The sequence below is a fragment of the Cnephaeus nilssonii genome (assembly GCF_951640355.1).
Source record: "Cnephaeus nilssonii genome assembly, chromosome: 23".
In the NCBI taxonomy this organism is placed as follows: domain Eukaryota; kingdom Metazoa; phylum Chordata; class Mammalia; order Chiroptera; family Vespertilionidae; genus Cnephaeus; species Cnephaeus nilssonii.
The window spans coordinates 14,932,333-14,957,876 of record NC_137094.1 but is presented as its reverse complement, the minus strand read 5'-3'; the positions used below and the strand labels follow the sequence as shown (position 1 = coordinate 14,957,876).

Here is a 25,544-nt window from a genome sequence, read left to right as displayed (position 1 = left end):
TGAAATTTTTAAAAAATATATTTTTATTGATATCAGAGAGGAAGGGAGAGGGCGAGAGAGAGAAACATCCATGATGAGAGAGAATTGACCGGCTGCCTCCTGCACGCCACACACTGCCCGGCTCACAGGCCAGCTCTGAGTCCTGACTACCACGACGTGCAGGCTCCCTCCCGGGTGGGGGTCCCACACCCTTGCAGCTAATGTTCGTTTCCTTCTGAAAAAACCCACGTTATAATCCCAAGCAACCTCAGATCGGCAAGAACCGAGATGGAGCCTGCGTATCAGTGAACATGTCTCGTGTGGATCAGTTTCTTGGGCTGTTGTAACCGACCCCACAGATTGAGGCCGAGAGGCTTGAACAGAGCCGCAGGGTCTCGGCTCTGGAGGCCACCAGTCCCAGATCAAGGTGTCCGCAGGTTCCTTCTGAGGCTGCGAGGAGGCTCTGCTGGAAGCTCCTGCCCCTACAGAGAGGAAGGCACTGGGGTGCACACAGGCGGGCCCAGGAAGGAAGGCTGTGGCCCCCGGGCCCCCCGACGCCCTAAATGCCTATTGGGTAACTTCGGAAGGAACGTGCGGGGCTCTCTGGGGGAAATCCGCATTGAAGTGAAGAGGCTTGAAGACTTTTGGGAAACGGACAGGGGCACTTCCCTCTGGTTACAGGTTAGGCAACCCACCAATATTAAGCAAGTTCTTGAGTAGGAAGATAAGAAAGGCTGCGCCCTGCTGCTTTGGGGGAAGTTATCGGGGCCTCCTGGAGCCTCCACCCTGCGCCCCACCCCATCCCGTCCCCTAATCCCCCAAAACCTAGCCCCTTCCCACGCCCCAGCCCCACACCTACTCTATCAGGCAGGCATTAAGTGGTCTCTCCTGCCCTCTAGTGGCCTCTGCTGGAACTGCATCCGAGAAGAACGTCCAGTACAACCGGTCACACCTGCTGGGCTCACCTGGCTCCACCAGCGCCTCAGGCAACCAGGAAGCCCATCCTAGAGCCACAGCCAGGCAGGGACAATCCTGCCAGGAAGGGCTCTGGGCCCTCTCTCCCCCTCCGTTCACATCTGCGAACGTGTGAGCTTGAGCGCCCTCGAAAAGAAGTTTGCAAAAACCACGCTGCCCCTACCTTTTTATGGTCTTGGGAACGCTGTTCACTGCAGGTTTGCCTCGTTGCAAAGAGATGTCACGCCAGGTGTTAAGCCCATGCTGGCATTTAGTAAATGAGTCTGGGCGTGGCTCAGCAGCTGGGCGTGGCTCAGCAGCTGAGCATGGACCCAGGAATCAGGAGGTCACCGGTTCGATTCCCAATTCCCGGTCAGGGCACATGCCCAGGTTGCGGGCTTGATCCCCAGTGTGGGGGCGTGCAGGAGGCAGCCAGTCCATGATTCTCTCTCATCATGGATGTTTCTCTCTCTCCCTCTCCCTTCCTCTCTGGAATCAATGAAAATATTTTTTAAAATAATAAGGCTATGACATCACCCTTACAAATATGTCCAGCGGAACCCAGACGCCACAGTGGCTTCACATCTACCATTGTGGTTTAAAGAGGTAGGAGTGACTCTTTCCTGCAGAGTCAGAAAATGGACATTTTCTAAAAAGTGAACACAATGTCCAAAAGGGTGGTGTGGCCCTAGCTGGTGTGGCTCAGTGGTGGCCCTAGCTGGTGTGGCTCAGTGGATAGAGCATCGGCCTGTGGACCACAGGGTCCCGGGTTCGATGCCAGTCAAGGGTACCTTGCTTGCAGGCTCCTCCCCAGCCTGGGCCCTGGTCAGGGCTTGTGCAGGAGGCAACCAGTCAATGTGTTTCTCTCACATCGATGTTTCTGTCTTTCCTTCTCTCTTCCACTCTCCCTAAAAAATCAATGGAGGAATATCCTCGGGTGAGGATTAACAACAGGGTGGTGTGTGGCTGAGTTCGTGTTTAAGTCAACCCCACGCCCGTCAGTCTTCCGTGGACTCACCTGGGAAAAAAACTGCCCCCGTAACTCCAGGGTCGAAAATGATCACACGGTTGTCTTTTCATCGTGAACCAACCTCCTGGCATTCATGTCTTCATTCAAGCAAGACAGAGGAAGACTTATTACCAAAAATGTCTTTATTGCCTACACTACTATTTATATAGCTGTAAACTCAAGGAATCGTCCAACACTTGTATAAACTGGGGGAACAGTTAATAAGCACCTTCAATGGTTTCCACAGTTCAAGAATTTACCATTTAAAAAACACTTATAAAAATTATACAAAAATCATGACAGACATTTGATATAGACGGCTTGATATAGAATGAATGATAAATATAAAAAAGAAGGTGAAACTAATGTATGAGTCGGGCTATCTAAACAACCTATGTGTTCCCCAAACGCGGTGATTCTTGGGGGGGGGGGGGGGGGAGGAACCTTGCCTCTGAAAACAAACTCCAATTATTCAGGGTAAGGCTCTCTCCTGATTTAGGTTCCAATGGGCCGTAGCCTTGGCAGGCGTCGAGGTGCTGACAAAGTAGTGGGTGTGTCAGTGTGTGGTTGAGCTTGTAAGGCCACAGGGGATGGCTCAGGCCTGGGAGGGTCTGCTCACCACTAGGGTGCTAAGTTGGGGAACACACACAACCCTCCCTCGGGGCTGTATTCATTTGTCTAAGGGTTTGGGGGGGGGCAGGGGGGTCCTCTCTCTGTGTAGGGGTAGGAACTTCCCCATTCCAGAAGCTCAGGGCTTATGTTTGGGGGGAATGGGGAGGGGGACGTTGTTAAGGCTCAGGCTGGCGGCTGCTCAGCCACCAGGTCAGACAGTCTGGACCCTTTGCGGTAGGGTGCTGCTGCGAAACACTCGGTGAGGAAACAAGGCACTCTTGTCTTCATTTCCGCTCGATACAGTCAACTCCCAGCGTGTTGTCAGGGCAACGGCAGGTCCTGCTTCCTGGGGTGGCCAAGCAGAGGTGGGTGCAGCCACCGTTGTTCACGGAGCAGTAGTTGTGGCCTGGAGGAGGCAGAAATCAGCTCGACAGCCTCTAAGCACAGGGAGGCCACGCCTGTGGGGGCTCCGGGGCTCGGGGGGGGCGGGGAGGGGGCTGTTCCAGGCACTCAGCTAAGCTCAGCTCCTGGCTGTTTCTGCCAGAGAGCCCGGAAGCCCGATTCCTGACCCCGGGGGGCCACGCGGGCATCAGGGAGAGCAGACTTGCTCCGATTACAACACGGAGTTGGGATTGTAAAGCACAAAGTACCCTCTACCTAGCTGGCCCACGTGGCTTTGCACCTGACTGCGGGGAGGAGGGGGGCAGGGACGAGAGTCTGTCCGGGGGAGGGGTCTTGAAGAGGCAGCACCGACTCCGGGGCCGGGCTGCCTCGATGCCTGTGGTTCTGCCACGGTCAGTTGTGCGACTCTGGGCAAGTGGCTTCAGCTTCCTTATTTATAAAATGAGCGTAATAGCCCGGCTGGTGTGGCTCAGTGGTTGAGTGTCGACCTATGAACCAGGAGGTCATGGTTCGATTCCCGGTCAGGGCACATGCCCGGGTTGCGGGCTTGATCTCGTGTGGGGCGTGCAGGAGGCAGCCGATCAATGACTCTCTCATCATGGATGTTTCTCTCTCTCTCTCTCTCTCCCCGCCTCTCTCTGAAATCAATAAAAATAGTTTCAAATGAGCATAATAATCGTAGCTACCTCACTGCATTGCTGTGAGGATTGAATGAACGAATGAACACAAAGCACTTGGGATGCCGAGGGAACCCATCTGTGCAAAGCACCCAGCTCGCCGGAAGGGCCCGCTCCGTGTCTGGAATTATTTTTATTATTCATTATGGCCATGGCTGTTCGGCCAAATAAATGGACGTTCAAAGCAACAGAACTCCTAGCACTGACGCTCCCGGTTGGAACCTTCTAGAAGGCGGCCACTCCTGGACCCAGCCCCAGCCCCGGTGCTCTTCCTCCCCTGGTCCCTTCAGGCCACGTCCTACTCCTCTGGCTCAGCCACAAAAGCAAGGCAGACTCTGCACAGGGTGGGGGGGGGGGGGTGGGGGGGACTGCGCACCACCCGCCCGGTGGTCAGGGCACCGGCTGAGCGTGGGGGCGGCGCCCCCGGGGAGCCCAGGTGGGTTACCTTGGGGACACTGAGACAGGGCGGTGGTGATGCCGTACAGCCGGGTCTGCTTGTGGGGGTGGAAGGTGTCCGTCTCCTTGGCAACGGCGACATCCACGGCAGCCACGGAATTCCTACAAGAACCCAGAGGCGGGAGGTAACACACACCCGGCGGCTCCTACTTTTCTCGACAGAGCGGCCTCTCCCGTGGTTTTGGGGAGACGCAGGAGGCTATGGAGCGTACACAGATCCCCTGGCCTTGCCCTCTAGCCAGCCCTTCCCCCATGGGGGTGGTCAAGCCTGCATTTCCCTGTCTTTTATACACACACACACACACACACACACATATATAGATATGTACATATACATATATATATATATATATATATATATATATGTATATATGTATATATATATATATATCTATATATCCTATCTAATAAAAGAGTAATATGCAAATTGACCATCACTCCAACACACAATATGGATGCCCCCATGTGGTCAAAGATCCTGCCCCCATGTGGACACAAGATGGCCACCATAAGATGGCCAGCAGGGGAGGGCAGTTGGGAGGCACCAGGCCTGCAAGGGAGAAAAGTTGGAGGCGATCAACCCTGCAGGGGAGGGCAGTTAGGGGTGACCAGGCCGGCAGAGGAGGGAAGTTGGGGGCAAACAGGCTGGCAGGGGAGCAGTTAGGCATCAATCAGGCTGGCAGCGGAGTGGTTAGGGGGTGATCAGGCTGGCAGGCAGAAGCGGTTAGGGGCAATCAGGAAGGCAGGCAGGCGAGCAGTTGGGAGCCACCAGCAGTCCCGGATTGTGAGAGGGATGTCCGACTGCCCGTTTGGATCGGGCTTAAACGGGCAGTCAGACATCCCTCGAGGGGTCCCAGATTGGAGAGGGTACAGGCTGGGCTGAGGGATACCCCCCTCTCCGTGCACGAATTTCGTGCAACGGGCCTCTAGTGTGTGTGTGTGTGTGTGTGTGTGTGTGTGTGTGTGTGTATGCTTTTATTGATTTCAGAGAGGGAGGGAGAGAGGGAGAGAGATAGAAATGTCAAAGATGAGGGAGAGCCCTAGCTGGTTTGGTTCAGTGGATAGAGCATCAGCCTGCAGACTCAAGGGTCCCGGGTTCGATTCCAGCCAAAGGCACATGCCTGGGTTGCAGGCTCGATCCCCAGTAGGGGCTGTGCAGGAGGCAGCCCGTCAATGATTCTCTCTCATCATTGATGTTTCCATCTCTCTCTCCCTCTCCCTTCCTCTCTGAAATCAATAAAGAAATATACTTTTTAAAAAAAATGATGAGGGAGAATCACCGATCCGCTGCCTCCTGTATGCCCCCCACTCAGGCATGTGCCCTGACCAGAATAGAATCGTGACTTCCTGGTTCACAGGTCAGTACTCAACCACTGAGCCACACTGGCTGGGCTTCCCTGTCTTCTTAAAAAAGGACAGAGCCCTAGCCGGTGTGGCTCGGTGGATAGAGCGTTGGCCTGCAGACTGAAGGGCCCTGGGTTCGGTTCCGGTCAAGGGCACGTGCCGGGGTTAAGGCTCGATCCCCAGTGTGGGGCGTGCAGGAGGCAGCCGACCGATGATTCCCTCTCCTCATGGATGCTTCTATCTCTTTATCCCTCTCCCTTCCTCTCTGAAATCAATAAAAAATACATTAAAAATAAAGGTCAGGAGCCGCTGGGGTTCCCCTCCGGCACCCACTCCCAGCTGGGGAACCTGCTCTCTGTGCACACGGCCCAGCCACAGCGCTTGCTCGGCTTCACCTCCCCTTTGCCGGGAGGGGAGGTCGAGGGCCAGTGGCACATGCAGCTTGAGAACAATGAGGAAGTGGGGAGCGGGGGCACGGAGTGGGCAGGGAGCCCACCAGCCGAGGGACCCCCAGGCCAGCTCCCGGGGAAAGAGCAGGCGTGCTCAGGGCTCAGCAAGCCCCAGGGGACGGACTGGAGGCCGCCGCCCACCCTGCTGCGTCCATGGGACCCACGGTGCCTGCTCTCCCAGGAGCCTCGCCTTCTCCTGGCCACCGGAAGGCCAGCCGGTGGGTGGGTGGGGGGCATCTCGGGGGATCTAGGAGGCCGGAGGTCAGGCCCGGGGGCAGAAGGGCAGGGCTTGGCCGCCCCAAGGGAGGGGGAGGGGGGCCAGGCCGGCCGCTGACTCACGTCTTCCAGTCCGTGTAATACAGGTGCTTCCCGAAGCTGGTCACCGAGAAAGGGTACTGGAGCCCTTCGAGGACCCGGCGACGGACGGGCTGCTCGGGCCGGAGGCACTCGGCCCGGCCGGTGCCTGGGGAGCGAGAACAAGTCCTTCGTGGTCCCCGCCCAGGAAAGGGCCCCTTGGTGTCACCGAGCAAGGAGAGGGGGCGAGGGAGCCCGCCAGGCCCCAGCTCTCAAGAGCCGAGCCGAGCCCTGAACAGCCGCGCGTAGCCCCCCAAAAGCCGAGCTGACCCCCAAGAGCAGAGCCTAGCTCTGGCGAGCCTGACCCAGCCCGGGAGAGTGGAGTCCTCCCAGGGTGGGTCCCAGAGAATGCACGGGGGTGCTCCTCAAACCTGGAGAGCAGGCCCTTCAGCCCCTCTCGCCCTGGTCGGTCAGCATCCCCCTGCGGGGTACCCACGCCGGGCTCTGCGGGGCAGTAGGAGCAGAGCAGAGCCTGTGCCCGGAGCAGGGGCTCAGGAGGAACGGGCCACCTCCTAGCTCTTGCTCACGTTCCCCCCGCCCAGACCCCCCTTGAATTCAGGGCCTGCAAACGACAGGGCACCGCTGGGCAGCAACTGTGCAAGCCTCAGGCCGGTGCCCACGTGGCGACTGAGGTGCGTTCCCATAACCGTGGGCACCTCACCCCTCGTGCGCCCCCAAGAGCAAGACGTAGCCCCGGCTCCCCCGTGGCACCGGGCAGCCCGCACCAGAGCAGTTCTCAACAGAGACGGGCGGTGACGGGCGTTGCTGCCCACAGCCCGCGCCCGAGGGATCCCCAGGTCAGCCCGGGCAGGGCCCAGGGCAGGAGGGCATGGCTTTCTCTCCTGAGGCTCCACGTCCTGCCCGGGCCCATGGCGCAGAGGGAGCTACAGGTTTGTACGCTGTGACTTGATGAACAGATATCAGATCTCTCTCTTTTTTTTTAAATATATTTTTATTGATTTTTTACAGAGAGGAAGAGAGAGGGATAGAGAGTTAGAAACATTGATGATAGAGAAACACCGATCAGCTGCCTCCTGCACACTCCCTACTGGGGATGTGCCCGCCACCAAGGTACATGCCCTTGACCGGAATCGAACCTGGGACCTTTCAGTCTGCAGGCCCACGCTCTATCCACTGAGCCAAACCGGTTTCGGCGATACCAGATCTCTTAAAGGGCCAGATTGAATTTTAGGTTCTATGGGCCAAGAGGCAACAGCATGGATATGAGTGGGCATTTACGTAACCATTTAAAATGTCACGATCCGCCCTGACCGGTGTGGCTCAGTGTTTAGAGCGTCAGCCTGCGAACTGAAAGGTCCCAGGTTCAATCCCGGTCAAGGGCATGTACCTTGGTTGCGGGCACATCCCCAGTAGGAGGTGTGCAGGGGGCAACTGATCGATGTTTCTCTCTCATCGATGTTTCTAGTTCTCTATCCCTCTCCCTTCCTCTCTGTAAAAAATCAATAAAATATATTTTTAAAAAATAATAAAATAAAATGTCACAATCCCAGGTCCCGGGTGACTCCTGAGCGGGGGGCAGGCTGGACGCCACGGGCTGGAGTTTGCTGACCCCCGACTTCAGTGATGGAAATGCCTCCCCAGACAGCGTCAGGCCCCGAGAAACCATGACTTTCCGAGCAAGAAAATGCAGCTATTTGTGTGCAGGGAAAGAAGAAGTCCTCTCACGCCCTCTTCCCGGGACAGATCCTCTGGATGCCCCGACGGGCCGGCTCTCGGTGGGCCCACCGCCCCCGCCCAGGCCTCACCTGCATCCACCCAGCACAGCTGCGACGAGTAGGCGTCGAAGGTCAGCCCGTTGGGCAGGCCCAGGTCGTCGTGCACGAGGACCCTGCGGTGGGTGCCGTCCAGGTAGGAGGTCTCGATCTTGGGGCTGTCCCGGTTCCAGTCCGTCCAGTAGAGGTTCCTGAGCGGGCGGGGCACGGAGGGGGGCGAGGAAGAGACGTGAGGAAGAGGCACGAGAGAACGTTTCATGGAACCCACTTAGAAAGAGCCTCTGATGAGGACAGTGCAGACGCGCCCGGCCGGCGGGGCTCAGGGGTTGAACATTGACCTACGATCCAGGAGGTCAAGGTTCGATTCCCGGTCAGGGCACATGCCCAGGTGGCGGGCTTGGTCCACAGTGTGGGGGATGCAGGAGGCAGCTGCTCAATGATTCTCTCTCCTCATTGATGTTCCTCTCTCTCCCCCTCTCCCTTCCTCTGAAATATCTGTTAAATAAAAAAGATTGGAAAGTGGGACGTGGCACCAGATCCACGACTGTCACAGGGGCTGGCGTTTCCCCGTGGACACCCATCGCCACCAGCTGGAGGTGTGCATTGCAGGAGAGCGGGCCGGCCTTGGAACCCCACACGGAGAGCACCCCGAAGGACAGACGCGAGCAAAGCAGACGCACACGCAGACGGGAACACCCTACCCTCTCACAGCGTCCGTCGCGATGCCTCTGGGGTTCACCAGGTCCGTGTCGAACAGCACCCGGCGCTGGGTGCCGTCCAGCTTCGCCACTTCTATGCGGTCCAGGCGGGAGTCCGTCCAGAAGAGGTTGCGGCCCAGATGGTCCACGGCGATGCCTTCGGGGCTTCCGAGACCTGGGGGCGAAGGCGGGGCACGTCTGACTGGGGGAGCAGGTGAGCATCGGGATTCCTGGCCCCGTGGGGCTGTTTCCCACGCGTCCGATCCTTGCACGTGGGGACAACCAACAGGAATGTGACGTGCAACACGGTAATAAATGCCTCGCGTTCCCTGGGTGGGCATCCAGGCCCGAAGCTTTGGCCCCACCAACAAGGAGCCCACAGCCAACTGGGCCAGCGTCCTGGGTTCCTGGGGAGCGTGGGGAGGGACTCGGCCGGGGAGACCAGGCCAGGATTCCCGAGGGAGGTGACAGGCACGTGACGTTGTCTTTAGAGGTCTAAAGGAAGACGGGCCCGGCCGGCGTGGCTTAGCGGCTGAGCACTGACCTAGGAACCAGGAGGTCAGGGTTCGATTCCCGGTCGAGGGCACATGCCCGGGTTGCGGGCTCAGTCCCTAGTGTGGGGCGTGCAGGAGGCAGCCGATCCATGATGCTGTCATCATGGATGTTTCTTTTCTTTTTTTTTCTTTTTAAATATATTTTATTGATTTTTTACAGAGAGGAAGAGAGAGGGATAGAGAGTTAGAAACATCGATCAGCTGCCTCTTGCACACACCCCACTGGGGATGTGCCCGCAACCAAGGTACATGCCCCTGACCGTAATCGAACCTGGGACCCTTGAGTCCGCAGGCCGATGCTCTATCCACTGAGCCAAACCGGTTTCGGCTCATCATGGATGTTTCTATCTCCCTCTCCCTCTCCCTTCCTCTCTGAAACCAATAAAAATACGTTTTAAAAAAGAAAAAGAAGAGAAGCCGCCACCACGCTCACTCTCTAGGGAGGTGCCGACCGGGACCCCGATGCCGACTTCAGCGAGTGCCTTTCTCTCTCTTGAAATAAAGAGACCCACTCCCTTCCTCCGTGGAGATCACATTCTGGTTTCCTTGTGTTCGCACAGGGGGCTTCTGGCCGGGGCGGCTCGCTGTGCTCGCTGCGTTCTTGGCGGATCCCCAGTCCCAGGGGCAACAGGAAATAGCAGCGGTGACCTGCCCCCTCCCGCTGGGTTTTGAAGTCACATCACAGAGAACAGCCACATGTTTGAGAGAGAGAGAGAGAGACAGGATGCAGAAGGACGCCTTCCAACTTCTGTTCCTTAAACCAAGCCAGGAGAACGAGCACGTGTTGTTCAAGGAGCTCATCCATCTCGGCCTCCGCTGAATTCCCGGGCAGCCTCGCTGCCGAGGGAGCCAGAGAAGGGAACGTGCCCCGGGGGCTGTCCCACAGGCAGAGGGCCCCCCCCCCCCCCCCCGGAACGGCAATTAGGAGGGAAACGTTCAACGGGAACCTGGCAGAGCGACATTGGGCCCCAAGTAAAGAGAACTCCTCAGGAGCGCGTAGCTATTCAAGGCCCGTCTTTGAGCCTGACCCGTTTGGCTCAGTGGGCAGAGCGTCGGCCTGCGGACTGGGGGGGTCCCGGGTTCGATTCCGATCAAGGGCATGTACCTTGGTTGCGGGCACATCCCCAGTAGGAGGTGTGCAGGAGGCAGCTGATCGATGTTTCTCTCTCATCGATGTTTCTAGCTCTCTATCCCTCTCCCTTCCTCTCTGTAAAAAAATCAATAAAATATATTAAAAAAATAAAAATAAAGGCCCGTCTTTGAGTTGAGCGTTCTGCGGAGGAAGCGAGAGGGTCTTACACAGCAGGCACCACCAGTCGGACCGCTTTCCTGGACTGAAAGTATTTGGGAGTCAGCTGCCCTCCCAGGTACGGAGACTTTTAGAGTCGTTGCATTTTTGTTGTAATCATCATTTTAAAAAATATATACTTTATTGATTTTTTACAGAGAGGAAGGGAGAGGGACAGAGAGCCAGAAACATCGATGAGAGAGAGACATCCATCAGCTGCCTCCTGCACACTCCCCACTGGGGATGTGCCCGCAACCAAGGTACATGCCCTTGACCGGAATCGAACCTGGGACCCTTGAGTCCACAGGCCGACGCTCTATCCACGGAGCCAAACCAGTTAGGGCTGTAATCCTCACTTTTAAAAAATATATGCTTTTGTTGATTTCAGAGAAGAAGGGAGGGAGAGGGAGAGAGAGAGAAACATCAGTAAGGAGAGAGAATCATGAATCAGCTGCCTCCTGCACGCCCCGCACTGGGGATCGAGCCCGCAACCCGGGCCTGTGCCCTGACCGGGAATCGAACCGTGACCTCCTGGTTCACAGGTCGATGCTCAACCACTGAGCCACGCGGGCCGGGCCAATTGTGTTCGATGTTGGTAAAACACAACCATGTAAGATAGCCTCGATGACGCATACAGTCCCTGGTCTACATCGGCATCTGTGAGTTAAGGAATTTCGTTTAACCGTTGCCAGGAGCCACACCCAGAAGGAAGAGCGCCCACCTTGTCGAATGATGGTGGTCGGCTCCCCGCCGTGCAGGCTGGCTCTCCCGATGGAAGGCTCGCTGATGTCGGTCCAGTAGACCATCTTGTCCACGCAGTCGAAGGCCAGGCCAATGATGACTTTATCCTGGAAGCGCAGACCCGGGTCAGAGGGGTCCACCCACCAGCACCCGAGGGGCCCGCGATGGTGGGGCCCCGTCATGTGCTCTTGTGTTACAAAGTGTCCGCAAGACGTGGGTCTATTTTTAAACGTGTCTTATTGAGTTGTAGGGGCTATTATTTTTTTAAATATATTTTTAATGATTTCAGAGAGGAAGGGAGATGGAGAGAGAGAGAGAGAAAACATGAATGATGAGAGAGAACCATGGATCGGCTGCCTCTTGCACGCCCCCTACTGGGAATCGAGCCTGCAACCCAGGCATGGGCTCTGACCGGGAATTGAACTGTGACCTACGGGTTCAAAGGTCGATGCTCAACCACTGAGCCACACTGGCCAGGCAGGAGTTCTTTATATATTTCAGATAAAAATTTTCTATCATCTACATATGCGCTTTGTATATTTTCTCAATATATAGCTTACTTTTCCATTTTCTTAATGGTGTGTGTGTGTGTATTTTCTTGATTTTAAAGAGGAAAGGAGAGGGAGCGAGAGAAGCATCAATGATGAGAGAGAATCATTGATCGGCTGCCTCCTGCACACCTCCTACCAGGGAATTAAGCCCGCAACTCGGGCATGTGCCCTGACCGGGAATCGAACACGGGACCCTTCAGTCCGCAGGCAGACGCTCTATCCACTGAGCCAAACCGGGTAGGGCCCTAATGATTCTTAAACGTACTATTGAGTTCTTCCCCTGTGGTGTGGTTCAGGGGTTGAGGGTCGACCTATGAGGCAGGAGGTCACGGTTCGATTCCCAGTCAGGGCACATGCCTGGGTTGCAGGCTTGATCCCCAGGGTGGGGTGTGCAGGAGGCAGCCGATCGATGATGTTTCTCTCTCATCAATGTTTCCATCTCTCTACCCCTCTCCCTTCCTCTCTCTGCAAAAAAAAAAAAAAAAAAAAAAAAAATCAATAAAAATCATTTTTAAAAAATGGTCGAAGTGGTGATAAAGAGATAAATACGAAGGACACGGTGGCTCTGCACCCTGTGCGTCAGCACCCTCCCACCTCACCTTCTGCTTTTCGGAGCCGCAGGGACACGCGGCCTCTGCCCTTGGTCTTGGTCTTGGGGGAAAAGGACTTTCCCGAGAACTAACCTGTTCCCACTGGAGGGTGTGCTGGCGGCCACCCAGGGAGGGCAGTGACCCCGGGCCTGTTCCAGGAGGCCGAGGGGAACGTCTCCACCACTCACAGGCGTTAGCCAACACCGTGAGCGCCCAGCCCCGTGCTGGGACCCACTGTGGACCAGGCACCTGCACAAACCAGCCGCATGGGTTTGTGTCCCCGGTGGGAAGGCACACGCCGGGTGCAGACACACGCACTGACAAGTCGACGCAACAAACTGGACGAGGAGCCAGGAAGCCAGTGCGCGGCCGGGCCAGGGTCCTCCAAGCGGTGGGCTGGCCACGCTCTGCCGGGTCCTCCAGGTCACCCCGCGTCCTCGGGGGCGACGCGCCAGCACTCACCGGGGCGTGCAGCAGCGCCTTGGCCTCCGTCTTCTTCATGGTGCTGCCCTCCAGCGGGAGGCGCTCTATCTTCCCCGTCTGGGCAAAGAGCAAGTGGGTCCCGGGGGGCAGAGGGATCACGGCGGGAGGAACCGAGGGTCCGGGGTGAATCGGGGGAGCCACCGTACTCAGACCTGGGGGCAGGAGAGGTCCATGAGCGAGGCTGAGGGCGGCAGGGATCACGCCTGCACACGCCCATGCACACCTGCACACGCCCGTGCACACACACCTGAACACACCCATGCACACTTGAACACGCCCGTGCACACACACCTGCACACACCCATGCACACCTGAACACGCCCGTGCACACACCTGCATGCACACGCCCATGCACACACACCTGCACACACCCATGCACACCTGAACATGCCTGTGCACACACACCTGCAAGCACACCTGTACACGCCCCTGCACATGCCCGTGCACACACACCTGCACATGCCCATGCACGCACACCTGCATACACACCTGAACATGCATGTGCACACACACCTGCACACGTCCACGCACACACACCTGCACGTGCCCATGCACACACACCTGCACACACACCTGCACACGCCCATGCACGCACACCTGCACACACACCCACATGCCAGGTCACCTTCGTGGCACCACAGACCATAGGCACACAATGACCGTTTTTTATCGGAAAGCGCGGGAACAAAAAGACCTCAAAGGGCGCTGGTGAAGAAGACATGCCGGGCTGAGTGAAACACTAAAGGTCTAGTGACTGAAGGCCTCACCGCCCCCCCCCCCCCCCCCCGCCAGTTTACTAGAGAGAGAAGTCGCCTCGCCGTGCACGCCGGCTTTGGCTGTGGCCACAGTGACCCAAACAGCGGCACACGGGCGCCCTGAGGCTCTGCCCCAGGCCGCTGAGCTCTGTAAGGTAGACACTGTCCCCGTGGCCTCGCCTCCGTGCCCAGACCCACAGCAGCAACGCGGCCCTCTGGGCTCCCCAGAGCTCAGGACGCCCGGGGGCCGACTGTCTGGGGTTCAGCCTTGCCTCCTCACTGCTGGCCTTGCCGTGGCCTCGGCTCCCGGGCTCCCCCGAGGCAGCCTGTGCCGCAGGGTAGGGGGCAGGGAACGGGTGCCACGGCTGCCGCAGAACCAGCTGCAGAAACCTCGGACGCTCTCTGCGTCCTAAGGGACCTCGGATCTAAAGGGCCAGGGCACAACCGGGCAGGAGCCGTGTCCCCGGGTGGAGGCCTTCCTGCCACCGGAGTGGGCAGGGCCCCGGGGTTCCTGCCATCCCTGCAATGCCAGGCTGCCCGCCTCGGGGAGCTCACCTACGGGACATGTGCCCTCTCTGATACCAACCACAGCAGGGCTGCAGCGGGCCACGAGCCATCTGCCAAGAGGAGAAGCGGAGAGAGAGAGAGAGAGAGAGACGTGGGAATGCCAAGGGAGACAGAGAAGAGGGGTGCAGAGGGGAGGAGAGGAGGGAGGGAATGGGGTTCAAGCCAGGGGAGCTTTCAGGATTCAGGGCAGCAGAAAGCACCCGCCGTGTCTTCAGCAGGGCCCCCCAATGATGCTCACAGGTGCTGGGGACCCTGGTCCTCAGGCCTTTTTGACACCCAAGCCCCAGCACGCGCCACCCCCGACTTACAGGGGGGCCTCATCCCGGGCCTGGTCCTGGTGCCCTCCAGCTCACGGCCGTCGCGGTCCACGCACCAGCAGTAGCCGGTGCTGCCGTGGCACTGGGTGGGCACGTAGTGCCCGTGCTCGTCGCACTCGGGGACAAACATCCCCGGGGGCAGAGGGCGCTGGTCCCCCACCCCCGCCGCCCCGAGGATGTGTTCTCGCTGGAGCTGGCAGCGGGTTTTCTCTGCTTCTGTCGGGGAGACAAGCGAAGGGGACACGTCAGCCATGGCGTCCCCGGGGATCCCGCCGCGCCGTGCCGCACGCGTCCCCGCTCCCAACTCAGAACCGCCGAGCTGCCTGGTCACCCCTGGGTTGTGTTTTACTCGTTTTTAAAAATTTTAATCATCCTGCCCAGCCGGCATGGCTCAGCGGTTGAGGGTGGACCTATGAACCAGGAGGTCCCGGTTTGATTCATGATTCTTTCTCATCACTGATGTTTCTATCTCTCTCTTCCTCTCTGTAATCAATAAAATATATATATATATATATATATATATATATATATATATATATTAAAAATAAAAAGACGTAGCCCTGTCATCAGCACTTCCTTCCTCTCTGTAATCAATAAAAAAAAAAATCCTATATAATAAAAGGCTAATATGCAAATTGCCTCCTCGGGAGTTCGACTGCTCGCTCTGACATGCGCTGACCACCAGGGGACGGCACGGAATGAAGGAAGGCCCTGGCCGGCAGCCGGAAGGCCCCGATCAGCCCTGATCGCTGGCCAGGCCTAGGGACCCTACCTGTGAACGAATTTCATGCACCGGGCCTCTAGTATTAAAAATAAAAAAAAAGACGTAGCCCTGTTATCAGCACTTCCTTCCTCTCTGGGGCTGAATAACAGTCTATCATGAGCTGCACCACAGTCCGTGTGTCCCCGCATGAGCTGATGGACAGCACTGACATTTGTTTTACGTTTATTTGTTTACAGTTTTTCTTAAATGCCTTTTTTTTTTTTTTGAAAAGGTTGACTTTTAATAACTGCTTTTATCACCAGCTTACACCACGCCGTTACAAAGTAGTTAGAAATTCCTGAAAGGATATTATTGTTAAAAAAAGAAAAAGCTCATTCTTACGTCACTAATATCTAGCCCTTCGCTGGGACCGTGCTATTCAGAAGGCCCTGGCAAAACATGACCTCCAGCCCCGGCTGTCTCCAGCCGCTGGTGAAGCCGGACACAAAGAAAGGGTGAGTTGGGCTATTATTGGCAAAGCTCAGAGCCGCTTACGTGTCTTTTTATTATTATTATTCAAGCTTCTTGCCACCCACGCACATTGGGTCCGGGCTCTGGGGACCAAAGTCGCAGGCAGGGCCCCTCACCCACGTGCCTGTCTCCCTGTAGTGACGCCCTCGGGTCTGGCACGAAGCGGGGCCTCTGAACGGGGCCGCTCAGACCCCACAGGAAATGCCTGAGTCTGAGGGGCCCGGCAGGACAGTCAGGGCCCGGGACACTCAGGCCCAGGGCCCGGCAGGACAGTCAGGGCCCGGGACACTCAGGCCCAGGGCCCGGCAGGACAGTCAGGGCCCGGGACACTCAGGCCCAGGGCCCGGCAGGACAGTCAGGGCCCGGGACACTCAGGCCCAGGGCCCGGCAGGACGGAGCGGGTTCTGCACGGAGGGAGACCGGCCGCCGAGTCCAGCCGGACCTGTCTGCACAAGCTGCATGCTCAATGCTGCACTCATTTAACCGTGATGTGCCTACATGCACCGTGATGTGTCTGCACATGGATGGGACTTTCAGTCCTGCACGCATGTGCACCCTGACGAGTCTGCGCACGGATGGAACTTTCAGTCCTGCACGCATGTGCACCCTGCGTGTCTGCGCACGGATGGAACTTTCAGTCCTGCACGCATGTGCACCATGACATGTCTGTGCACGGATGGAACTTTCAGTCCTGCATGCACATGCACCGTGACGTGTGTGCGCATGGATGGGACATTTGGTCCCGCACGCACGTGCACTGTGACGTGTCTGCGCATGGATGGAACTTGCAGTCCTGCATGCACATGCACCGAGACGTGTCTGCGCAAGGGTGTACGTTCAGTCCTGCACTCACGTCTGCTGTGACATGTCTTGCACTCACGCTTCCACAGCATATGTACAAGCATCGTTTCATAGCACAATACTTGTTCCTACTCCACGTTCTCGACCTGCCCTGACATTTTCTTGTTTTGCTTCGTCCCATCCCGTTCAAAGAAAACGGGGACAGCAGCCCACACACAGGTGTATTTCCTTACAGGGTCCTGTGTACACCAACGGGACCTCGCCGCATACACCCCTTTGGGACTTGCTTTTGCTCAACGAGTTTTTGAGATTTCCCCATTCATTCCAGGTCACCCATTTTAACGGCTGTGCATTATTCCACCGTCTGAATGGTACCCAAGCTCATCTGCCCGTCCCTCCCATTGACAGTCACTCAGATGGTTTTCGGTTGCAGACAAAGCTCTATCTCCGGTGCACGTTCTCTCTCGGGGGACGCGGCCAGATGCTGACTTTCGGAAAAGAACAGGATTAACTGTGTAAACAGCCCCGGCAAGCAGCCGGCCCCGGCTTTATCTTTAGATGCCAGCCTGCGGGCCTGGTTCGTGTGTTCCGTCAGCAGAGCCTTAACGAAGGGGACAAGGCGTCAGACTTCAAACAACAAAACAGAAAATAAAGCACCTACTTCCTTTTGAACTGGAGATGAGAAGGAAGCCTCGGGAAGTAATGAATGTTAGTCTCTCCCCTTCCCCCACCCCGCCCCCTGCCCGCTCCGCCATTCTTCAAGGTGCAATGATAATGTTTTGTTTTTTGATGGTTTTAAAAAATATTTTGTTTTTGTTAATCCTCACCCAAGGATATTTTTCTATTGACTGTTTTAGAGAGAGTGGAAGGAAAGGATGGAGAGAGAGAGAGAGAGATGTGAGAAAGGCACATGGATTGGTTGCTTCCCGAATGTGCCCTGACCAGGGCCGGGGATCGAGCCTGCAACCGAGATACGTGCCCTTGACCGGAATCGAACCCGGGACCCTTCAGTCCACAGGCTGATGCTCTATCCACGGAGCCACACTGGCCAGGGCTGAAGGCTAGTCGTTTTTAACAGCTGCTAGAATGTCTCCACTCCTCTCTGAGTGACTTGCCTATGGGAGTCTACGGGTAACACTCCAGCCTTCACCCATCGCTTCAGGCACAAAAGGGTGCCCTGCCCGGTTTCCCCTACGCCAGGGGTCGGCAAACCTCCGGCCAGGTGGCAAATATTTCAGGCTTTGCAGGCGTTTATAGATTCTGCCACAAACGGACCTCTCCTTGGACACGCACGTGGGTAAGGGGGCCACAGACTGTACACAAACTGACGAACACAGCTGTGTTCCAATAAAACTCTATTTGCAAAAACAGGAGGTGGGTGGGATTAGTCCCATGAGGAGCAGTTTGCTGACCACTGTCCTCAGCGGAAAACAATGCAGACCAGCGACATGCAGTATTATTTGTCAAAATGTCAACGTTCATCTGATCGTGTGAGCCAATTTCTTACACTGCATCTCTCTTTTTTTAAAAAAAAAAATATGTTTTATTGATTTTTTTAGAGAGGAATGGAGAGGGAAAGGGATAGAGTTAGAAACATCAATGAGAGAAACATCAATTCAGCTGCCTCCTACACACTCCCCACTGGGGATGTGCCCGCAACCACGGTACATGCCCTTGGCCGGAATCGAACCTGGGACCCTTCAGTCTGCAGGCTGACACTCTATCCACTGAGCCAAACCGGTTAGGGCTACACTGCCTCTCTTTAATGTGAATGTACGTATTTGCACCCCCCCCCCCACACTGTTACTGTTTCTGTTTCTCTGCGAACCCTGACTGCTACAGACCCGCTCTCCCCTGCACTGCTTGCTCCGGTTGCCAGGACGACCAGACTCCAGGCTGCCAGGAGTCCTGGTCCACCTTCGGCGCCCCCGCGGTTGAGCAGTGCGCAGCCTGCATGCCTGTTCACGGCGGCCACGCTCTGTTCTACCTCAACGACCCTCAGGACTCGCATGGAGCTCACTCATTCCCACGTCCCCTCCCCTCCCGGGGCCCTGTCCTCAGACTCAGGGACAGGGCACCGGCCTACCGTCTCCCGGCGTCCCGACACCTCACCTCCAGGCACGCAGCGGAAGCCGTCGCCCCGGTACCCAGGCTTGCATTGGCACGAGAAGGAGCCCGGGGTGTTGTAGCAGAAGGCATCGGGGTGGCATCGGCTCGGGTGGCATTCATCCACGTCTGCAAAACAGCCCCAGGACAACGTTCCCTCCGGAATCCGTGGTTTACACAATCACCTAAGCCACTAGCTCAACACTACGGGGGCCTGTTTCTGCTCTGGGGACACTGAACCTGAATGATCGAAACAATCACTCAACGTTAACGATCACAACAATCACTCAACACTAACGATCACAACAATCACTCAACACTAATGATCACAACAATCACTCACTCAACATTAATTATCACAATAGTTATCAAAACAAGTCCCCAATTACTTTTTTTTTAAATTATTTTTATTGATTTTAGAGAGGAAGGGAGAGGGATAGAGGGAGAGATAGAAATATCCATGATGAGAGAGAATCATTGATCAGCTGCCTCCTGCACGCCCCCTCCTGGGGATCGAGCCCACAACCCAGGCATGTGCCCTTGGCCGGAATCGAACCTGGGGCCCTTCAGTCCACAGGCTGATGCTTTATCCACTGAGCCAAACTGGCCAGGGCCCCAATTTCTATCTTGTGCATTTACAAATGTGTTGTTTCCCTTTTCCTAAGAAATGGAAAAAAGGGAGGGTTCTTTTGTATTATAAACTGCTGCTTCTCAGCTTGGAACTGAGTGGGGAATCTCGGAGGGAAGGCAGGGGAGGGTGGGTGGGTGGGAGGTGATCAACCAAATCTTTCTCCCCCTCCCCCCCCCATCCCACCTTGCAGCATCCGGCCGTTCACCCAATGGGATGCTGCAAGGTGGGATGGGGGGGGGGGGGGAGAAAGATTTCAAAAGGAGAGAAAATTGGGCTCCAAATGGGAATGAAAAATCAATTACAATTAGACTGTAATCTTTTCTGTTGTGTTATTGTTAATCCTCCCCCGAGGATATTTTCCCATTGATTTTTAGGGAGAGAGGGAGAGAGAGGGAAAGACGGAGAGGAACATCGATGTGAGAGAAACACGTCGATTGGTTGCCTCCTGCACGCACCCCTTGTATGCACATGTGCATAACCCATGGGCACAGACAGTGGGTGCTGAAGGCCTGGTGGGGGGAGGGGCTGGAAGGGGTCAATGGGGGGGGGGAGGAAAAGTGGACATATGTAATACTTTCAACAATAATGAATTATTTAAAAAAATAAATAAATAAAATGCTTCTTTTCATCATAAATGAGAGCTTCAAAAATGCCTACGGGTGTGCAGACAGTTACCGGCTGCTGGACGGAAACCCTCAGCGACTAGAGGAAGTTCACAAGGTGAGTAATGAAGAGGCAGTCTCTCTGAGATTATAATCTACCTGGGAAAAGCTTGGACTTTCCAGAAATACTTTGTGGAGTAAAGTGAAGTCATCTTGCCCTAGCCGGTGTGGTGTGGCCCAGTGGCTAGAGCGTCCCGGGTTCAATTCCTGGGTCAGGGCACAGGCCCGGGTTGCGGGCTCGATCCCCAGTAGGGGGCGTGCAGGAGGCAGCCGATCAATGATTCTCTCTCATCATGGATGTTTCTATCTCTCTCTCCCTCTCGCTTCTTCTCTGAAATCAATAAAAAAATATATAAAATATTTTTTAAAATAATTTACAAAATAATAAATGGCTGGACTTGAAGCTCCATGAATTCAAAGGTGGTTTTTCTTTTCCTAAAAAACAGATAATTGCCCCCTCTACCCTGTCCCTAGCAGACAGCAAGTGTCTAATTGTTGTCTGAAGGAGCAAGTCAGGCAGAACAAAATCTCAGGGGAAGGACAAGTGTTTTCCCCAAGGAGAACAGCTCCCAAAAGAAAATGCGTAGTTCAAACTACCACAGAGAGAAAATGCATGGCCCGGCCAGTGTGGCTCAGTGGTTGAGCATCGACCTATGAACCAGGAGGTCACGGTTCGATTCCCGGTCAGGGCACATGCCTTGGGTCTGGGCTCCATCCCCAGTGTGGGGCGTGCAGGAGGCAGCCGATCCATGATTCTCTCTCATCAGTGATGCTTCTATCTCTCTCTCCCTCTCCCTTCCTCTCTAAAATCAATTAAAAATATATTTAACAAAACATAAATAAAATACAAAACGAGTAGTTCAAATGCCTCCATAAAAATAACACGGAGCCCACATTACCAACAGAGCCGAAAGAATAACTCTTACTAAACTCGAGGTAAGACGGCCATCCACATATGATCACGACCCCGTAGGGCCGTGGCCGGCAAACTGCGGCTCGCGAGCCACGTGCGGCTCTTTGGCCCCTTGAGTGTGGCTCTTCCACAAAATACCACGGCCTGGGCGCGTCTGTTTTGAAGAAGTGGCGTTAGAAGAAGTTTAAGTTGAAAAAATGTGGCTCTCCAAAGAAATTTCAATCATTGTCCTGTGGATATTTGGCTCTGTGGACTCATGAGTTTGCCGACCACTGCCGCAGGGCATTCTCCCGGCTTATACAGAGAGAACATCAGAGTCCCCACGCACCCACCTTGGCAGGCCCGGCCGTCCCCGGAGAAGCCGGGCAGACAGGAGCAGGTGTAGGAGGAGCCGCCCGTGTAGACGCACTGGGCCCGCTGGGGGATGTCACAGTCGTGCAGGCCCGTGGCGCAGTGGTTGATGGGGCGCTCGTCCACGGCAGCTTCAAACACAAGGTGGACACGACGTTCGGAAGGGAGGCCCCCGAGGAGTCCCCGTGCCCTCCCAGATCCCCCCACGCCAGTGGTTTAGTCCCCTCGGACCTCAGACCTCCGGGCATCTCACGGGCTTCACCCCCTTCTCCCCACTCGGCTGGTGCCCCTGACTCTCCTCTCTCCTCCCACCTGGACTCGGCCTTCGATCGGGCCTCCCAGAAGGACACCTGGGTTGGCCGCTCTGCCTGGCTTTCTTTTCCTTTTTTCCAAATATAGTTTCATTGATTTCAGAGAGGAGGGGAGAGGGAGAGAGAGAGAGAGAGAAGCATCGCTGATGAGAGAGAATCATGGATCGGCTGCCTCCTGCACGCCCCACACTGGGGATCGAGCCCGCCACCTGGGCATGTGTCCTTGACCGGGAATCGAACCGTGACCTCCTGGCTCATAGGTGGAAGCTCAACCACTGGGCCACGCCGGCCGGACTCAGCCTGGCTTTTGACCTTCGTTCCCCCCAGGGCTCCGTCCCGGGCCCCTCTCCACATCCACGTCCCCTTCACCGGGATGTGGAGGTGGGACATCCCAGGGGCCCCCACTTCCCAGGGCGGCCCTGCGGGTGGAGTGTTTGGAGCTGAGGACCTGAGACTCTGTCCGCTCGGGGTCTCCACCGGTGGCTCACTGGGCAGGTGGCCAGTGACCATGAAGGCTGAGGTCAAGGTCACCCATTTCCCACCAAGGAAGGGGACATGAACGTCCAGGGAAGGGAGCAGGTGTGCGAGAAAGATGATGGGCTTTTGGGGGAGGCGGCCTTGGGTGTCTACCAGCCACGGAGGGAGCCCTGATCCGCCAGAGGGGACACCCATGCTCCCAGCTGTGCTTCCCCAAGGCTCCTGACCTCCCAGGACGGCCATTTCCGGCCGTTCACCCAATGGGATGCTGCAAGGTGGGATGGGGGGGGGAGGGGGGGAAAGATTTCAAAAGGAGAGAAAATTGGGCTCCAAATGGGAATGAAAAATCAATTACAATTAGACTGTAATCTTTTCTGTTGTGTTTTTGTTAATCCTCCCCCGAGGATATTTTCCCATTGATTTTTAGGGAGAGAGGGAGAGAGAGGGAAAGACGGAGAGGAACATCGATGTGAGAGAAACACGTCGATTGGTTGCCTCCTGCACGCACCCTGACCAGGGCCCGGGCCGGGGAGGAGCCTGCAACCTAAGTACGTGCCCTTGACCGGAATCGAACCCGGGACCCTTGGGTCCGCAGGCTGATGCTCTATCCACTGAGCCACACCAGCGAGGGCTAGACTGTAATCTTTGAATCTCCATCTCAAAAAGCAGAGAGGGAAATCAGGCCAAATTCAAATACACAGGAACTGTTGTTCTCTAGTTAAAAAAAAAAAAGAAAAAGAAGTAACTTTAGCAGAGCTGAACTCTCCCCTCTGTGCAAAGGGGACTGGCCTCTTTCCACTCACAGATGTTGGGTCATCCTCAAACTATGAGAACTGCCTGTTCCCTCCAGCCCTCGGGCCTCCACCTCCCCCTGCGACCTTGGCAGCCTCGTCCGAGCTTCAAGACGGATCAAACAGTCTGGCGAGCGTGGCTCCGTGGTTGAGCATGGACCTACGAACCAGGAGGTCACGGCTCGATTCCCCATCAGGGCACATGCCCAGGTTGCAGGCTCCATCCCCAGCAGGGGATGTACAGGAGGCAGCCGATCCATGATTCTCTCTCATCATTGCTGTTTCTCTCTCTCCATCTCCCTTCCTCTCAATAAAAATATATTAAAAAAAAAAAAAAAAAGACAGAGCAAACAGAAAGCAGGCTAGGGCTTAGTAAACAGCAAAGGGCAAGGACATGGGTCAGGGAGGCAGTAAAAGAGAAGTCTGTTTTAAATTGGGGAGAAATGTTGAGTTCATACGGCCCATTGAGCACGCTGCCCTCCAGATTGGAATTATCCAAGAATCTCTGAACTTTACATTCTTGGAGCCAGCAGTTCAAAGTGCAGCAGTTGGGGGAAAGCAGAAAAATTCAATCTGTTCCTTTGTGACTGGCCCACCACCACCATCATCACCATCAGCCTCAAGCAACAATTAGCCTCATTCATAGCGTGAACTCATGTCCTCGGATAAGGCCGCGAAGCCATGTTCCTACGTGTGGCTTGTAAAATTGAAACCCCCAAGCAGAAGGGCCCCAAATAAAATTGTAGACCTCAATCAGGAAGAAGTCAACCCAAAGCAGGTAATGACACGCGTGCCTACAAGGTGGGTCCCTCCACGTGAACCCCAAAGCCATCGATTTAAGGGAAAAACAAGTCTAATTGTCTTAATAGCTTTTAAAGGAATAAGGAAAAAGATTAATGGAGGAATGCCTGGCTGGCGTAACTCAGTTGGTTGAGCCTCGACCTATATATGAACCCGGAGGTCAGAGTTCGATTCCCGGTCAGGGCACATGCCCGGGTTGTGGGCTCCATCCCCAGTGTGGGGTGTGCAGGAAGCAGCCGATCCATGATTCTCTCTCATCATGGATGTTTCTATCTCTCTCTCTCCCTTCCTCTCTGAAATCAATAAAAAGATACTAATTAAAAAAAAGAATCAGTTACTGGTTTCTGGAGGTATTGGCTTCATTTTAATGCAGGTGGGTGAAGGGTGTCAAGTGCAGTTGAAGGTCAAAGCTCCCCCACTTCCTAGGTTGTGCCCTGCGTCTAGTCCGTCTGACTAGCTCATCTGTCAGGGCCCGGAGGCCTGCTGGCCCCTGAAGACCTTGGCTACGGACACAGGACTGACTGCAGCCTCCAGCTTTGCTTTCTGGCTTCCCAGCCCTGAAGGCTCCTGGATCCTCACTTCTAAATGTTTCCCAACCTCTGACTTCTCATGATCCGTATCGGGCTCGGTTCCTGATTTTTTTTTTTCTTTCTCAGATGTTCTGTCTCTGTGGCCTTCCCTGAGGGCCGCAGTCCAATGAGCCTCGCTGCCTGACCGACCTGGCAGATGGGTCCTTCAGCAAATACTTCTGGCGGAATGGGTTTCCTATTTCTCTTCCGTGAGAAAGCACACGCGGGGCCCGGCACGGCCGCTAACGACAAACACATGTTCCAAGAACCCTTCTTCAGGGCTGTCAGGCTTTCTGAGTCTGACATGCCTTTTCCTTTTTCAAGCTGCCTATAAAGAGCTCCTCCGAGTGACTTTTTGGTTTTGTGTTTTTATTTTTTATATATATATATATTTTTATCGATATCAGAGAGGAAGCGAGAGGGAGAGAGAGAGTTAGAAACGTCAATAATGAGAAAGCATCATGGGTCGGCTGCCTCCCTGCACGCCCCACACTGGGGATCCATCCGGCCTACAACCCGGGCCTGTGCCCTGACCGGGAATTGAACGGTGACCTCCCGGTTCACAGGTCGATGCTCAACCACTGAGCCACGCCGGCCAGGCCAATGTGTCTTTCTGAAACAAATTTATGTTCTACTGGTATCTTCATTAATTTAACGAGCTGAATAAATGTTGCACAGGTTTAAAAAAAAAAAAAAAAAAAGAGCCCTAGCCAGTTTGGCTCAGTGGATAGAGCGTCAGCCTGCAGATTGAAGGGTCCTGGGTTCGATTCTGGTCAAGGGCACATGCCCGGGTTGCAGGCTCGATCCCCAGTAGAGGACGTGCAGGAGGCAGCCGATCAATGATTCTCCCTCATCACTTATATTTCTCTCTCTCTTGCTTCCTCTCTGAAATCAATAAAAATATTTTTAAAATCTTTAAAAAAAAAAAAGAAAAGAATGAAACATCGTTTTGTAAGAATGGAGAGTAATACAAAGCTTCCAACAGATAAGGCGATGGTGTTACTGGGGTGAACAGTAAGAGCGTTGATCCGTGGACAGGTGGCCCCCAGGAAGTGGCAGGAAAGGGACAGAGTCGGATTCTGCTTCGTAAACTGCCCCCCACCCCCACCCCGCCAACTCCAGAACCCAGCGCCTTCCCCTTCGGCCGGGATGGTTACCGGTGGCAACACCTTTCCACCGGCACTAACGTACCCCTCACGCATCACGATTCTGAAAGTCCCAGACCCACGGAACTCACCCACGCACGTCCCCTCGTCGGAAAACCGGTACCCCTGCTCACACTCGCAGCGGAAGGTCCCGGGGTGGTTATTGCAGACGGCGTGGCTCCCACACACCGAGGGCTGCTCTGAGCACTCGTCGATGTCTGCAGAGGGTTCGAAAAACG

The 25,544-nt window shown here is 55.4% G+C and overlaps 1 protein-coding gene across 1 annotated transcript in view; it reads right to left on the bottom strand.

The window, feature by feature from the left end:
• Positions 1–2,067: 2,067 nt before the first annotated feature.
• The window catches only part of NID1 (nidogen 1), a 42,770-nt gene continuing 19,293 nt past the window's right edge, over positions 2,068–25,544 (bottom strand). The window contains exons 5-15 of the mRNA XM_079763766.1: positions 25,398–25,523; positions 21,193–21,342; positions 18,661–18,783; positions 14,505–14,729; positions 12,854–13,026; positions 11,231–11,357; positions 8,671–8,842; positions 8,003–8,160; positions 6,222–6,345; positions 4,079–4,191; positions 2,068–2,960 (exon numbers count right to left, since the gene is read on the bottom strand). Of these exons, the coding sequence (XP_079619892.1) occupies positions 2,839–2,960; positions 4,079–4,191; positions 6,222–6,345; positions 8,003–8,160; positions 8,671–8,842; positions 11,231–11,357; positions 12,854–13,026; positions 14,505–14,729; positions 18,661–18,783; positions 21,193–21,342; positions 25,398–25,523 (1,613 nt within the window). The 3' untranslated portion in view covers positions 2,068–2,838. The remainder of the gene's footprint in view (positions 2,961–4,078; positions 4,192–6,221; positions 6,346–8,002; positions 8,161–8,670; positions 8,843–11,230; positions 11,358–12,853; positions 13,027–14,504; positions 14,730–18,660; positions 18,784–21,192; positions 21,343–25,397; positions 25,524–25,544) is intronic.